The following is a 16,596-nucleotide window of genomic DNA, read 5'->3' as shown; positions in this document are numbered from 1 at the left end:
GATGCAAAATATAGTCAGCGTTATTTTGTACTAAGACTTAATTTAAAATAAAATTATTGGGCACTGTATTTTGCTTAAAATTTATGCCTGTTGTAATGTCATAGGGAATGTATCAGTAAGCCAGTATAGTTTACTTTGTGAAGATTGGAATATGAATGAAGAAAGGGTAGAAAAGCTAAATATAATAAAGTTTACAGAAAGTTGCCAAATATTAGCTATTGTGTTCTGATATTCACACAAACCAGTTCATAAAATGTATCTTTGTCCTTATCAAGCTTTTAAAATATTCTGATTCACTGTGTTTTAAGTGTTTATTTTTTATATTTTCTTTCTTCCACTTTTTGCTGTATATTCCCAAATATGAATTATATACTTCTGATGTATTTGGGGGAGGGGGTGAGGTGACAATTCTGACTTTAGTGTTTATATTGAACATATTTTATTTCTACGTATTTTAACGTCAAAGCATTTCGTTCTTAACTCTTGGCTCCATTTTATTTTTGTTAGCTACTAAGTCACCTCCCTGTTTATATGCTATTTTACCATATTATTTTCTGTATTGTATTTCATGAAAATCATATCTGTCTAAGTTATTGAGGCAAATATTGATGCTGTTTGAAATTTCTCTTTCTCTTTCATTTATTTTTCCTTACCTTTAGAAGTTTTCATCTTTACTTGCACTTTTGTAATAGAATTTCTCAAAGCATCTGTATTATTCTAGAGTTTGCTTTTATTTCTTTTTGTTTGGTTTTATTTTCTCTGGTTTAAAGTCTTTTTTTTTTTTTTTTTAGAATGAGAGAGGAATGGGAGAAGGGCAGAGGGAGAGAGAATCTTAAGCAGACTCCACTGCTTAGTACAGAGACTGACACAGGCTCGATCTCACCACTACTATGAGATCATGACCTAAGTCAAAATCAGGCGTCACTCACTTAACCAACTGAGCCACCCAGGCACCCCTGGTTTAAATTCTTGTGTTAAGAATAGTAGCCTTTTCTTTCCTTGCCTGCAGACTGAGTTGTTAGGATGTCATTAGGATGAGGTTCAAGAGCTCCTCTTAGATTTCAAACCATGAGTAGGAGTGGAGGCATGGAAGGTTGATATCCTGTTAACTCTACAGAAAAATTTTCTCATTATGGATTTCCTTTGCCTTTGGGTTAAACCTCCCTAGGCCAAGTATTATAAATGGTGTTTTGGGGCTTCCTTCTAGGTATGTTGTGAGGGTGCTAATACTTCGGCCCAACTTTTCATAATTAGTAAGTTCTGCTTTTTTCAGAAACATCTTTCTAGGAGTTGAAACCTGTTGATCTGATTTCATGAATGACTATAGCTCTGATCCTTCTCTTTGGAAACCATACTCCAGAATAAGATAAGTCTAAATACTACACTTGTCCTTAGTTAGTCATCAACAGTTGGATTCATTCCCTCCCAAAGGAAAATGGAGATATGATAAGTATTACTCACCAAACCAAAATTTTAAGTCATTCTGATGTTTCCTTATTCCTGCTACTTCTGTTTTTCTACTCCCAGTAGAAATGAGTAAGAATGCTTCCTTTCATAACCAAGTGATACTTGGAGTGATTTCTGGGTTTCTAGGTAGATCCTCAGAATGAGAGAAGTAAGGTAAACATGTCCTAACAGTTTTTATTAATGGAGTAACAAATATAATGCATATAAAGTTAGACCATACTTAATTTTAATAACATCTCTAAAACTAGTCATATGACCAAAGTAAATCTCTTAACTTCTCTGAGTTTGTTTCTTAATTTAATATAGTGGTAATAATATGTATCACACAGTGTTTATAAGGATTAAATGTGAAAATAAGAAAATAGTGTGAAAATAATTAAACTAGTGGCTGGAACATAGTAGGTGCTAAAAAATGGATGGCATTGCTGACACAACGGAGGGAATGATTTAATTCTACAAGTTGAAAGTGCCATGCTGTGCCTTGAACAGCAGGGAAAGAGAATTACTAAGTATTTTACTGATGCTGTTTCCATTAAACTGTGTAAACATGACCTTTGATTCCTTCTTTTATGAAATTCTCCTGTGTTCTTAAAATAAACTTGAAATAATTAATATATTGTACAATTTGCTTCATTATTAAATCGGTTTAAAACAACTTTGTCTTAAGAAGTATTATTTCAGTCTTAAAATCACTAGTATCCACTTTAGAGAGACACATCATCATTTAATTTGGTGCTCCATTCACTTTTGATAGAAAGTTTACTAAATGTGATTTAAAGTACAGGAATATTTCTCACAAATTAATAAGTGAGGGCAAAGAAAGACAGAACACTGTGTGTTCTTAGCATCTTATTGATTGCAGCTCATGAATTGAAGTAAACTGGTATCTAGATTTGTTTTTGCATGTCTCAACCTATTGATAGAGATGCTATCAGCCAGGGATGCCTGGGGAATCACCCGGGCCAATACCACTTGTGGCAGCTTCTGCATATGTTTCCCCCACAGAAGCCAATGTTATGGCTAGACTGCCCCCTGTGACTCGTATGATTGCAAGATGCACCTACCATCAGGGATCTTTGAAAAACAAGGTTTAGCATTCCCAAGTTCTGGGGGGTACAAGGCATGCCCACAGGCCAGCAGCCAAGTTGCTGGCACAGAGATAGAGAGGAAATACGTGGACCTAGGTTTCTGGTTTCATTGGAGTCCAGAGTGGGGTGTCTGCAGTTTCACAGATTCATTCTTTACTGGTGAATTTAGAATGAAAGAGTGAGAATTAGGGAGTGGGAAAGGAAATGCAGGGTCACTCAGGTGGTCAGTTATTTAGTTACACAGGAGTTTGTTAAAAGGGAACTTCATGGGAAGGGAAGGCCTGGCTTCTGATCTAGTTGTGTAGCTAGTAGCTGTGTCATACAGCTGGCAATACATTTACTAGGGATGGATGTCTGAAGTGGATGCCTTGTCAATCAAAAGATTGATGTCAGGCATTCTCATTACAATCAAAAAAGCTTATTCCTAGGCATTTACACTACAAGATTGCTTTGTTTTTTTTTTTTTTTAAAGTAAGGATGAACATAAATAAATCTCTGCAATTAGCCCAATTGTGGGCATACCATTACTGTTCAATGAAACTCTCTATACTATGTCTCAAATTCATGTGTGTCATCAGATCCTTGTAGCAAATCATCAGTGGAGAATGGCTTTACTAAGCATTAGAAATCTCACCTGTCATCTTTCTTTTTCACATTTTAATAATGGTCTTTTTTATTCCGATAGTTTTATAAAACCTGTATTTTATTGTTAAGTATTCAATTAGGCCTAAGTTTATTTTACTTTTAAATTCTCAAAAGATGATATTAAGGCTATTAAATGAATAGCCTTTCCTGGAGAAATTATCAGATTCTCACTAAATAGATAACTAAGAACAGAAATATGCATAGACAAAATTAATGGTTGAAAATATCAGGTAGTAATATGCCTTGTATGTAATTTAAACAAAGCATTATTATTTTTGTCAGATTGTTAATAGACTTTTGTGATAATATTTACATTGTAACTTTTCCTATTTACATGGATGTATTTACAGTTGTTTGCTAGGATTTACTGGAAAAAACTGTGAGAAAGTAATTGACCACTGTAGACTGCTCAGCATCAACTGTCTGAATGAAGGATGGCATTTCAATATAAGTGGAAGATTCAGAGTAAGTAATTTCATACATGGCAGAGTAATTTAGCACTTGAAAATACAATAGCTTCAGGCAGTCTGTATTTCACATGCTTTTATTAATCTAAGCCAGAGAATTATATCCTTATAGGTATATTTAACCATGACTTCTATAAATTTAGTAGTAGACATGTTTAACTTATAAGAATTATGTAGGAAGGGCATTAATAAGAGTTCTAGTAAGTGTGTTTATTGCAAAATAAGTATATAGTTAATTGAATCCTGGTGATATATCTCTGTATATATAAAACCACAGTCACTAATGCCTTAGCTCTTAAATTAGATGGAGAATAAAATTAGTCTTGGAGTTACAATATACAAATATGCTCTTTTTTTGGTGCATGGTTTTTAAAATGACTTTACAAATACACAATGGGTGTGCTGCACACAATGTAAGGCATATCCTACAACTCAGTATTTCCACTTTTAGTATGTTTCCTGGAGAAATTATCAGGTGTGCACTGAAAGAGACATACAAGAATTTTCATAGCAAACCTGAAACAAACTAAAGCCTATGGATAGGACAGTGGGTAAATTCATCATGGCGTAGTCACACTGTGGAATTATGATGAGTGGTTAAAATAAGTGAACAATAGTGACATGTATTATTACTTAATAAGTATCAAACAATGTTGAATTTTAAAATCTTATTGAAGTCTGGTAGATATATACATAGTCTGATAATGATTAGTTATTTTTTAACTATTTAAATATTTTCTGATTATGTAAATATATAGCAAAAATATAAATACATATATCAGAAATACACACACTGGCTTTACTAGAAGAGTTCTCCAAGGGGACAGGTGGGGAAAGAAATCAGGGAGGGTATAAAGGGAACTTGAAATCTGTTTATGATGCTTTTTTTCATTTTTTAAAAAAAGTTTATTTATTTTTTTTGAGAGACAGAAAGAGCATACACGAGCAGGGGAGGGACAGAGAGAGAGAGAGAGAGAGAGAGAGAGAGAGAGAGGGAGAATCCCAAGCAGGCTCCATGCTGTCAGCATGGAGCCCAATGCAGGGCTTGATCCCACAAGCAGTAGGGTTATGACCTGAGGCAAAATCAAGAGTTGGACACTTAACCAACTGAACCACCCAGGTGCCCCTATCATGCTTTATTTCTTAAAACAGTTCTGGCAAATGAGGGTAGGATTATGGCCTTTTATTTTTTTCTTTAAATACAAAATATTTTAATGAAATATTTTTTTAAGTGATGAAAAGCCAACTTATGGAATGAATCATGGACAAATTTATATGTATACATTTGTCTACTTCTGGAAACATGCTAAAATATAATAGTGTTACTGTACAATAATATACAGGATTAGAACATAATATTTATTTTGCATCTGTAATACCTTAGATATTATAGCATATCATTTATAGTCATTACTTCATTTGATCTCGTTGATTTCATATTTTAATTTTCTTTTTAACACCCAGTGCTTATCCCAACAGGTGCCCTCCTCAATGCCCATCACCCACCCTCCCCACACTCCCACCCCCCATCAACCCTCAGTTTATTCTCAGTTTTTAAGAGTCTCTTATAGTTTGGCTCCCTCCCTCTCTTTCTTTTTTTCTTCCCCTCCCCCATGGTCTTCTGTTAAGTTTCTCAGGATCCACATAAGAGTGAAAACATATGGTATCTGTCTTTCTCTGTATGACTTTTTTCACTTAGCATAACACTCTCCAGTTCCATCCACGTTGTTACAAAAGGCCATATTTCATTCTTTCTCATTGCCAAGTAGTATTCCATGATCTACGCTTAAATACCATTCAATTTATAGAAACTTAAAATGTCTGTTGAGCTTCTATTTTTATTTATTTAAAAAAATTTTTTTTTTAATTCTTATTTATTTTTGAGACAGAGAGAGACAGATCATGAACCGGGGAGGGGAAGAGAGAGAGGGAGACACCGAATCCGAAGCAGGCTCCAGGCTCTGAGCCATCAGCCCAGAGCCCGACGCGGGGCTCAAACTCACGGACCGCGAGATCGTGACCTGAGCTGAAGTCGGACGCTTAACCGACTGAGCCACCCAGGCGCCCCTGAGCTTTTAATATTTAAGTTCATACATTTTGATACGGAGGGATTAAGATAGATTTAAACTTACTCTATGCAACTCCAGAACTCATACTTATAGATACTATATACATACCTACTTTCAGTACAATGTACTAGCACTTCTTTTTCCTTTAAAATATATTTACCCTTTCCTCAATAGGAGATTGTCTAATTGAAATGTCTCTCCTACTTTGGTTTGAATTTCTTTTATGTTACTTATGTTTTGGGTTTTCATTTCTGTTATGTTTCAAGATAGTCTCTGAGCATTTATCCTGACGTTTATTTTTAATTTTCTCTTCCTCCGCCATCATTTCTCTGTAGGAAATCTCACCTATTCTAGTGTCTCAACAAGTTATGTTACTGACTCTGAATCCAGTTTTAATTTATTTTTTAAAGAGCTTGACTGAACTTATCATCACCTTGACAAATCTGCCTTCTCAGTAATTCTACCTTAAATTAATGACTTCCATTAAATAAAATATTAGCAAGAAAGGAATACCATAGTTCTTCTCACTGGGTTAACATTTAGATGATGATGAAAATAATATGCATTACTAATGGTCTTAACAATAGAATATTGCTTCAGATATATAATTTCCCTTACTGGTTAATAATCATAGTTATGGCTGTAGTGAAGCTCTGAAATAGTTTATAGTTAAGTAATTTAAAATTTAATGTGTATTCACAAGTGTATTGTTCATATTGTGCAATGGTTATGAATGGTGGTAACTAACACTATTTTTCATGATATTTAAGTTCACTGTAATATATTAAAACAAAATGCATATTATATTCAAATTATTTTTAGAAGTAAATACAAAGTGCAATTTTTAAGTTTAATATTTTTTGGAAGTTTTTAAATGACATTTTTTCCACTTTGTTGTTTGTGTTACTAATTTTTGAGCATGTCAAACAATATCAGAGTTTTATATGTTAAACTATTACATTTTAAGGAGAGATATAAACTATTCCTTCTCCTTAGAGCAAAATATATTTACATTCAGAATGAACGAAAAGAGAGGGTATAAAACAAGTAAATAGTAATATGATATACTTAATAGTAATAGTAATATGATCCAGCTATATCCAGGATCACAGTAAATATAAATTGATTACACACTTCCATTAATAGGCAGAGATATTACTAATGGCATATGAAACAAACTCAAATATTTAAAAGATACTTATTTCATATAAAAAGACATGTTGAGAGCAAAATAATTAGAGAGAGATATTATATAAAAACTAAACAAAGTAAAATAATGAGAGAGATAACATGTAAAAATTAAGCAAAATAAATACTGGTTTAGTCTTATTAATAACAAATCTTCATTACATGTAGATTTCAATGTAACGAACTATTAAAAATGACTTTATTTCATAAACATAAGCAGGTCAACTAATCATATTGAATTGTACATTTAATAACAGAGCTTCAAACTATATGAAGCAGAAACTGACATAATGCAAAAGAGAAATAAGTAAAACTACACTTATACTTGAGATGTGAGTACCTCCCATTCAGTAATCGGTAGAATAAATAGACAGAAAATCAGTAAAGATACACAAAATGCAGATGGTACTATCAATCCACTTAGCTAAATGACAACAAAATGTAACACACAATAGTGGCAGATTATTCTTCTCAACAACACACAGACCTTATTCAGAGGCCTATTTCATTACAGGGGAGCAGAGGGACTCAGCTGGGACATTTCCCATGTGCCTCCAGAGAGACCTCTTTATGGAAGGGGGCACATTTTTCCACATTGACTTAATATTTTTACACTCTTAGGCCTCTTTTTCTTTCCCTCCCCACCAAGCCCATAAAGAGTCCAGAACCTTTTTTTCAAGGCTCCTTAGCAATGAGAAGTTTCCTTCATCTGTGCTGCATTCACTGGGACTCTTGCCCCATGTTGTTCCTCAGGGGGAAAATTGTCTGGTACCACTTTGTTGCTGTTGATGGCACTGTGGTGGTAAGTGAATAGAGGCTTGAATATTACTACTTTTATTAAGCTCCATGTCTTAATCACCTTGGCACTTGATTGCTTGCCAAGAAATTAAAAAATACTCTGTCATAGTGGAGCATATTTGTTACTTCATGCAAAACTATATATATATTTTTATTGGTCATTTTTAAAGAAAAAACAATAAATTTAGACACTAGATTTTTATAGATAATCTTTAGATAAAAAAGCAAGTGGAAAATAAACGCACTTTTAAAATGTTCAAACTTTCTAAAAATCAACGAAATATCATTTGAGGCAATATGGACCTATCATTTTATACTTCTGCATTAAAACCCAAAAGTATATGGGGCGCCTGGGTGGCGCAGTCGGTTAAGCGTCCGACTTCAGCCGGGTCACGATCTCGCGGTCCGTGAGTTCGAGCCCCGCGTCAGGCTCTGGGCTGGTGGCTCAGAGCCTGGAGCCTGTTACCGATTCTGTGTCTCCCTCTCTCTCTGCCCCTCCCCCGTTCATGCTCTGTCTCTCTCTGTCCCAAAAATAAATAAACGTTGAAAAAAAAATTAAAAAAAAAAAAAAACAACCCAAAAGTATACACACTTAATGAGACAGCCTTTTCACATGTATTTGGGGAAAATAGGACTGCCAGTTGGAAATTTAGAGCATATACCTAAGTTTTTCCATCTGTAGTAATTCAATTTTTAGAAATACCTAAAGTAAGAAAGTAGAATTATATTAAACATGTATAGAAAATATTCACTATATTATTTATTTTAGAATAAAAGTAAACAAATGAAGCAAACAAGAATAGCTTAAAATTATAATGTATCCCTATAATAAAATATGCATCTAATTTAGAGAATGTTTTTGAACTGTATTATGATACTTGTAAATTACTCAGATCAAAATGTTTAATGAGAAATGGCTATATTATTCTAACTTTAATTTGGGGTTAGATGTGTATACATAAGGTATTTAGCTTCTTGTAACAAAGTAAAATATGTACTTCCTGAATTGTGGGACAGGTCAATAGGCATGTCAGCACTATTCCCACAGAGATTATCCATTGGACTTCACCTCTTTGAGTGTTCAGACATCATGAGAGATTATATGTCAAGACCCCAGTCTTTTTCAGGCAGTAAGAAGTGCGGGGAGCAGGGGGAGCCAGTTAGATGGTATAAGGTGGTGTAGCTTCTGATGTCTTCTGTCCCCATAATCACTCAGCATTTTGTAATATCTTAATAAATAAAAATTTCTCCTATATATTTGAATTGACTTAATAGAGTGAATTATCTGAGGCCTGCAACCTATGTAGTCTAGGGACAAGTTAATATACACAGAGACAGGGAAACAGGGAACTAGAGAGAAAATCATGGGGCTGAGAGGCTCTGAGTCAAAATCCAGATCTAAACACCAAGGTTAACCAGAGTTGCAATGGCCAGTGGAGCCTGAATGATATTTGTATTGTACAGATGTGTATAATAAGGGTTAAAAGAAAATAAACCAACAACCTGGCAGTGGTTTACCCCTGTTAATGGAATTAGACTAAAATTATAATCAGAAAAAAATGTTTTATTTTTTTGAATATACATTTAATTGGAGTATTATGAAGAATGAAACATATTCCATAACAACTTTGACATTGAAAAGTTTATATTAAATGCAACAGGCTTGACAATATTAGGAGTAAAAAAAAGAATGTAGGTCAGAACTTTATTAATTCTAAGCCATGCTCTTCATCATGAGTTAAATTTCCGTTTTTTCAATTCATTTTCTCTATAATTAAAGTGGCAAAATGATGCTGAACCTTCTCATTGAAATTATGATGAGGAATTTCTAATCAAGCAGTTTCACAATGTCAATATTAATCTCAATATTAATAATATAAATAGCTCCCATGGTAAAACAATTGTTACTTCCCAAATGAGAGTCAGATTTCTCATAACCACAAAATCTAAGTCCCTGAAAAAAATTAAGAGCTCATAGTGAAAAAAGGGTAAAAAACTATTCTTATTGTCATTTCGTGTTTATAAAAATGAATAGCAGCACCTGGGTGGCTCAGTTAGTTGAGCATTCTACTCTTGATAGTGGCTCAGGTTGTGATCCCACAGTTTTGATATCCAGTCCTGCATCGGCTCTGGTTGAGCATGTAGCCTGTTTGGAATTCTTCCTCTTCCCTCTCTCTGCTTCTCCCCCAGTCATGCATGCATGCACTCTCTCTCTCTCTCTCTCTCTCTCTCAAAATAAATTAATTAATAACTTAATATTAAATTAAAAATAATCGGACGACTGGGTGTTTCAGTCAGTTAGGTGTTGAACTTCATCTCAGGTCATGATCTCACAGTTCATGAGTTTGAGCCCCACATCGGGCTCTGTGCCAACAGGTTGGACCTGGAGTTTGCTTTGGATTCTGTGTCTCCCTCTTTCTCTGCCCCTTCCCTGATTGTGCTCTCTCTGTCTCTTAAAAATAAAATAAACATTAAAAAATTGTTTTAAAAATTAAAAAATGAACACTAAATTAAGAAATATGATTGATATTATGCACACTATAAAGCTAGAATATAGACAATATGCAACTAAATACTATTTTCATTGCATCATACCAATGATTCAGGATTTCTTTCTTTGCCTTAGAGTTTCAATGATTTACTAATAAATTTAATTTAATTTTTGATACATAATATACACAGAGCCATAATTTCTGGTCTGTGCCTATTCAAATATTTTATAACATCCTGATTTTATGCCAGAATTGTTGCTGTTGCTTTTTATACCATCAAAGAAAATGCCATGAGAGCTTTATACACTGGTCCTTTGGTTCTATTCTTTTATAACTGGTTCAGGGATGCAGATATAAGGATGCAGTTCATGTTTTATCTCATCTTTTTAAGTTTCCTATAAGGTTTCATTGGGGAACCAACAAAAAAAAAACAAAATTTAAAAGTCATCTAGTTTAACTTTACCATCTGTTTCATTCCTCTTTTCTATTTCCATCCTCTAGTTAAATCTTTTTTTTTACAATAATTTTCAACAAGCGTGACTTATGCAAACTCACACTGAACACTGAAAGAAGTAAAGCTCAAATTAGAATTCCATATGAATACAATTTGCATTTGGGGTGGGAGTTAGAGTTTTAAAATTGTAGTTGCAACAACAGAAAATCTAAACAGAATATTCCTCTCACTCTTTCCTTCTCTCCCTCTCTCCCTTCCTCCCTCCATCTCTCTCCGTCTCTCTCTCTCTCTTTCTCTCTCTCTCTCTCTCTCTCTCTCTCTCTCTCTCTCTCTCTCTCTGTGTGTTTTGCATTCACACACACATACCCAGACGAATTTGAAAGCTTACAACATTAAACTTTCCAGGGGCTAGATCAGGTAAGTATTTAACCAGAGGCTCAATGTGATCATATTCCTTCTAGCTCACACTAAAATAGCAACAGTTCCTTCAAAGTCCTTAGAAGAACCCAAGCATGCTCTCTCCTGGCCTCAGGGCCTTTATCTTGAAGATTTTGACTCAAATTTCTGATTTGTGGGGTTTTCCATTCTGTTTAGCTATTTTCTAAATGTTTACTTTTTCAGTAAGTTCTTTCATAGACATCCAACTGAAATGCTAAATACTCACTTCTGGTCCATACACGTTATCTCCTTTTCATATGTTTTTTCTTAATAAATGCCATTCAGTTTCGCACATAACAGTATAGTTCTTCATATATCTTTTTCATGGTCTATAAGAGTATATTATGATGAAATTTAAGCTCTATATAGGTAAATACCTTTGTTTCTTTGTACTGGACTACCCTTCTTTCAGAGAAGGCAGCAAAATTTCAGCAAAAGCAAGTCATTCCAAGTGTAGTAGATAGGAGCCTATTTGGAGAGATGCTTCTATATAGGAAGAGTAAAGTTTCCATAAATCGACCAACAGGAGGTCTCTCTTAGTAATGGGGTCGTCAAAGCTATCTTGACATGGGATCTGGGGGGAGATACATGTCGTGAAGGTAGAAAGAAATGTGATGCACAAAATACCCCCAATGTTGTTTTTTATGTAAAAAATGATAAAAAGTCAACAAATCAAAGAAAGGGACATTGGATAAGCTAAAGTTAAACATTGGATAAGTTAAGTTATGAACACTTAAAAATATTAGTTTGCACACATATACAAAATGGAAAAAAAATCTAAAATTGACACTATGATCTGCTGATGAAGTCTAATAAGTTGAACAGAAAAGCTGAAACTTCTTCCTACTGGCCTATAACTATTCTAAGCTAATAAGGTACCTTGTAATTGTACCCTCAACCAGAAAATACACCAACATGTTCATTCTTTATCAGTCCTCAGAGACATTTCTTCAGGATTAAAGAATGGATGGGTAGTGCCATAGTTTGCGGTGAGTGGTATAGACATCTCTGGAAAAGAATAGGTAAGATCAGATACAAAAGCTCCCTGGAGCAATCAACTATAACTTTTGCCCCCCGGGGGACACTTGGCAGTGTCTAAAGACATTTTTTGGTTGTCACATAGAGATTGAGCCTGCTACTGCTATCTGGTGGATAGCGACCAGGTTTACTGCCAAATATCCTGCAATGCACGTGACAGCCCTCCACAACAAAGAAATATCAGGTTCAAAATATCTGTATTGCTGTGGTTCAGAAAACCTGCCTTAGAGGAAATTTAGTCTGTGAAAGTCGGAAAATAATAAAACTTGTGCACAGAAAGAAAAACAGACTTCATGAAAGTTAAATAACCTCAGACCCATAGCATAAGATAGAATTCCAGAGTGAGAAACCTTTTTTTCTAGTTTATGTGAGCTCCGCAACTGAGTTAGGTACATAGAGTAGGTTAAGTCAAATTGTTTTCCTGTTATTTTTCTTCCTTTCTTGGGAACAGACTCATTGCTTTCAGTTCAGAAAGGGGAATATATGCTGCTTGGTTACAAACTCTGTTTGTTTTTAATTTTTTTAAAGTTCATTTATTAATTTTTTGAGAGGGAGAGAGAGGGAGAGACAGTGTCAGCAGGGAATGGGCCGGAGAAAGGGAGACACAGAAGCTAAAGCAGGCTCCAGGCTGTAAGTTGTCTGTGCAGAGCCTGACACAGGTCTCAAACCACAAACCAGGAGGGCATTACCTGAGCTGAAGTTGGTCGCTTAACCAACTGAGACACCCAGGAGCCCCACAAACTCTGCTTTTTAACCCTTTCCTCTGAAATACTGAATTAGATTAAATTTGTTTGATTTTTTCTGCTCATTATATTATTGAATATTTGGATGAAAAAATAGGTTAAGTAGCATGAAATGTGTGATAAGAATGAGTTCTCTCTACTTTGTTTTTAAGGAGAGGGGAGACAGGAGTAGGATTGAGTCATTGAACTGCTTGACGGAGTTTTAGGAAAGCTATATAATCAGGGTGCACTTCAATAATCTTCTGATCCATGTCTTATACCTCAGAGACTGTTATTCCTTTGCTCTTCTCTCTCTTTCATAGACATGTTTCTCAATGGCTTTCTCTCTCTACTTCATTAAGTGGGTAATTTATCCCATCCCTGTTGGACAGTTTTGGTGGGGAAGTTGACTATTGCCTGAAATAGTGTTTGAAAGAGAATAGTGGCCTCACATTAGCTTTACTCTTGTAAATCTTTTCCTGTGCATATATTACTTCTTTATTTTAGTTCTTCAATATATTTTAATCATTTGAATCACAATCATATTTTCAATAAGAAAGCACAAACAACATGTTTTGACTTGGAATGATTTTTTTTCAAGGGACACACAAAAAACCTGTTCCTATATGTTTCACCAATCCTCAAAAGATTTTATTGTTCTACATTGTTAGTCAAAAAAGTGGTAGAAACTTTTTTGTGTTTAGACTAACATCGTATTATCTGAGTCGTCATGACTTTGCCTTCCTAGGCAGCAAGTGATAAAAAAGCAACAGGTGCTCCCATCTTAGAAGAGCTAATAGAAATTTAAGTTACCGCACAGCTTCAATTATATGTCAAGAACTTTGTGTTCAGAAAACATATGGGTGCCTTAATAGTAGTTCTAGGACAAAAATAGAAATACTCAGGAATTAGTGCTTATGTTACTGTCACTTCTAGATACAGAGTACATATGTAAGTTAAGTGATTTACAACAAGTAATACATTGTAATTCCATATATTTTCTGTACGATTATAATTAGTACTAGCTATATAATAGTGATGAATAAATTTAAATGATGAATATATTCAAAAATTTCTCCTACATTAAAAAATTGATTTAATTTTATTTTGTACTATTATCAATTTATAAGAAAAAGAATGAAGGGAGTTTCAAGCATATATTTTATAATTTATTTTTCCTACTTTCATCAGAATTTTTATATCAAGTGACAAAGTAAATTAAAACAGCCTAATTATAAGAGGTGACAACTTAATTAATCTAAACTAGTGCAATCCCTGTGAATGGTTGAAATGTTCATATTTAAAGGAAACTAATATAAACACTTTAAATACCTTAGAAAATCTACAGATGTCAACAGGTCTTCTTTCATAATGAAACAAAAAGGAATAGAAGAAAAAATCATGAAGTTATTACAATTTAAAATTTTGCCTCTTGTAATTAAGGAAAAATCATTGGTGAAGCTATTTTTCGAAAGTGTGGTTATTTATGTGAATCTCATTTATTATGTTTTGAATCTCTAAGAAGGAACTTTCCTCTCAGAGTGCTCATTAACAGAAGTTAGAGCCATAGTATTTGTAGATATGCTAAGGCTAAATACCTAAAAAGAGGTATCAAAAGTACATGTGAATTTAAATTGAAGGCATAGCTTTCATGAACAATTTCAGGGAAATCCAGAGTATGGCTGAGTGCAGAAAGGCACCCCAAAATGCCTTGTTCTAATCCCTAGAACCTATCAATATCATCTTACATGGAAAAAGAGACTCTGAAGACGTGATCAAGACAAGGATTTGATATATTGTCCTGGATTATCCAGATAGGCTTCATGTAATCACAAAGATCCTTATAAGAGGACTACAGAAGGAGTCTGAGACCATGAAAGTGATGTGATGATGGAAGCCGAGATTGTAATGATGTTCTTTGATGGTATAAGGGATTGCTCATGAGCCAAGGAATATAGGAAACCACTATAAGGTGAAAAATGTGAGGAAACAGATTCTCCCCTCAGAGCTTACAGAAGCACCTAGCCCTCCTGAATCCTCACTTTATCTGAGTAGGACTGATTATGGACTTCGAACCTTCATAAATATAAGAGAATAAAGATTTTAAATTACTAGGGTTATATACTTTATTATGGCAGCAATTGGAAAGAAAAAGAGATTTCCAAGAAAATTTATTCTACACACAAATATTTTCTAGCTGAAAATGATTAGAGAAACTCCCTAACTGAAAACATACATGACCTATGACCATAGGTCCTCTCCAAAAGATAGCCATGAAACACAAAAAGAAGTCACTCTAGATTTATTTGTAGAGGCCATTTCTAGTTTTAGTTGAGTTTTAGGGCTGTCTGTAACTAATTGACACAGATGAATCAGTGAAGGTCAGAAAAAAAAACCAAGATGATTGGTTGGTTCTGTATCTTAGAAGCAATGGACTCATCATTCATTGGTTAAAATTCTGTGTTTACTCTGAAATAGTGGGCATGCTTATGGGTCCATGTGTCACTTACTTAGGAAACAGCAGGCATGCTCATAAAGTGAGATCTTGTCTTTTAACATTTTGCTCTCCCATTAGTCACTCAGACAGGAATAGCCCCACCTAACGTATCCTGCATGTATACATGACTTACTAATTTATCACCCACACCAGGACACATGGGCAAACTAAACGGGGTCCTATCAATTTTTTGTCTGGTATAACAGGCTTTGAACTAGGGCTGGTTTATATATGGAACACTGTTTAACTGGTATTTTTCCCAATTTTTATAAATTGTGATCTATATGATTCTGATATTATCTTTAACAAATTATGAAGTAGTATTTTCACCTGGAACTCTAAGAAACCAATGGAAGAATTAATGAAAAATGAGGTAATCCACACTACCAAGTTGGAGACATATATAATTTACTATATGTCCAATGCCTTGAAGATAGATATAATCATAGGTAATCACAGACGCCCATGGATTAACTAACTTTCATTCTTCTTCAGTAAGTTTTGGTGAAATCTTTAGTCAGGGGTCTCTACCCTTCTTATTTGTGCCATGTCACTAGCTGTTCTCATTGAAATAGTGTTTATTGAAAACTACTTTGTAGAAACTCTGTACATAGGCATACACTGCTGAATAAGACAGGTCATAGTCCTATCTCATGCTTTACATTAATCAAAGTTTAATTTTGATGATTGTATTCATGTATTATAAAGAAGGATTAAAAAGGAATGAAATCTTGCCATTTGCAAAGATGTGAATGGAGCTAAAGAGTATTATGCTAAGCAAAATAAGTCAGAACTTATGAAATCACATATGATTTCATTCATATGTGGAATTTAGAAAATGAAACAGATGAACATGGTGGGGGGGAAGAGAGGCAAACCAAGAAACATACTCTTAACTATGGAGAACAAACAAGGTTACGGAGGTGAGGTGGGCTGGGGATGGGTTAAATGAGTGATGAGTATTAAGGAAGTCAATAGTAATGAGCACTGGGTATTATATGTAAGTGATGAATCACTGAATTCTGCACATTAAACTAATATTACATTATATGTTAACTAATAAAAATTTGGACAAAAAAAGGATTATTTCTTCAAACTGACAGCTGAATACTTAGATATAGGCTTAATGTTAAATATTTTTCCTATTTCATTTCCCCAGCTCTTTATAATCCTTTCTTACCTGAATTCTTTGGTTGGACAGAAAAGTTCAGGGAATGGGAATTGCATGCAGAT

The 16,596-nt window shown here is 34.2% G+C and overlaps 1 protein-coding gene across 1 annotated transcript in view; it reads left to right on the top strand.

Moving 5' to 3' along the window:
- Positions 1 to 16,596, top strand: part of LOC123608564 (protein eyes shut homolog) — a 373,016-nt gene that overhangs the window by 300,983 nt on the left and 55,437 nt on the right. The window contains exon 6 of the mRNA XM_045498670.1: positions 3,551 to 3,665. Within this exon, the coding sequence (XP_045354626.1) occupies positions 3,551 to 3,665 (115 nt within the window). The remainder of the gene's footprint in view (positions 1 to 3,550; positions 3,666 to 16,596) is intronic.

The sequence above is a fragment of the Leopardus geoffroyi genome, chromosome B2, assembly GCF_018350155.1.
Source record: "Leopardus geoffroyi isolate Oge1 chromosome B2, O.geoffroyi_Oge1_pat1.0, whole genome shotgun sequence".
Taxonomy (NCBI): Eukaryota; Metazoa; Chordata; class Mammalia; order Carnivora; family Felidae; genus Leopardus; species Leopardus geoffroyi.
Note: the sequence above shows the minus strand (reverse complement) of the source record. Positions and strands in the feature narration are given on the sequence as shown.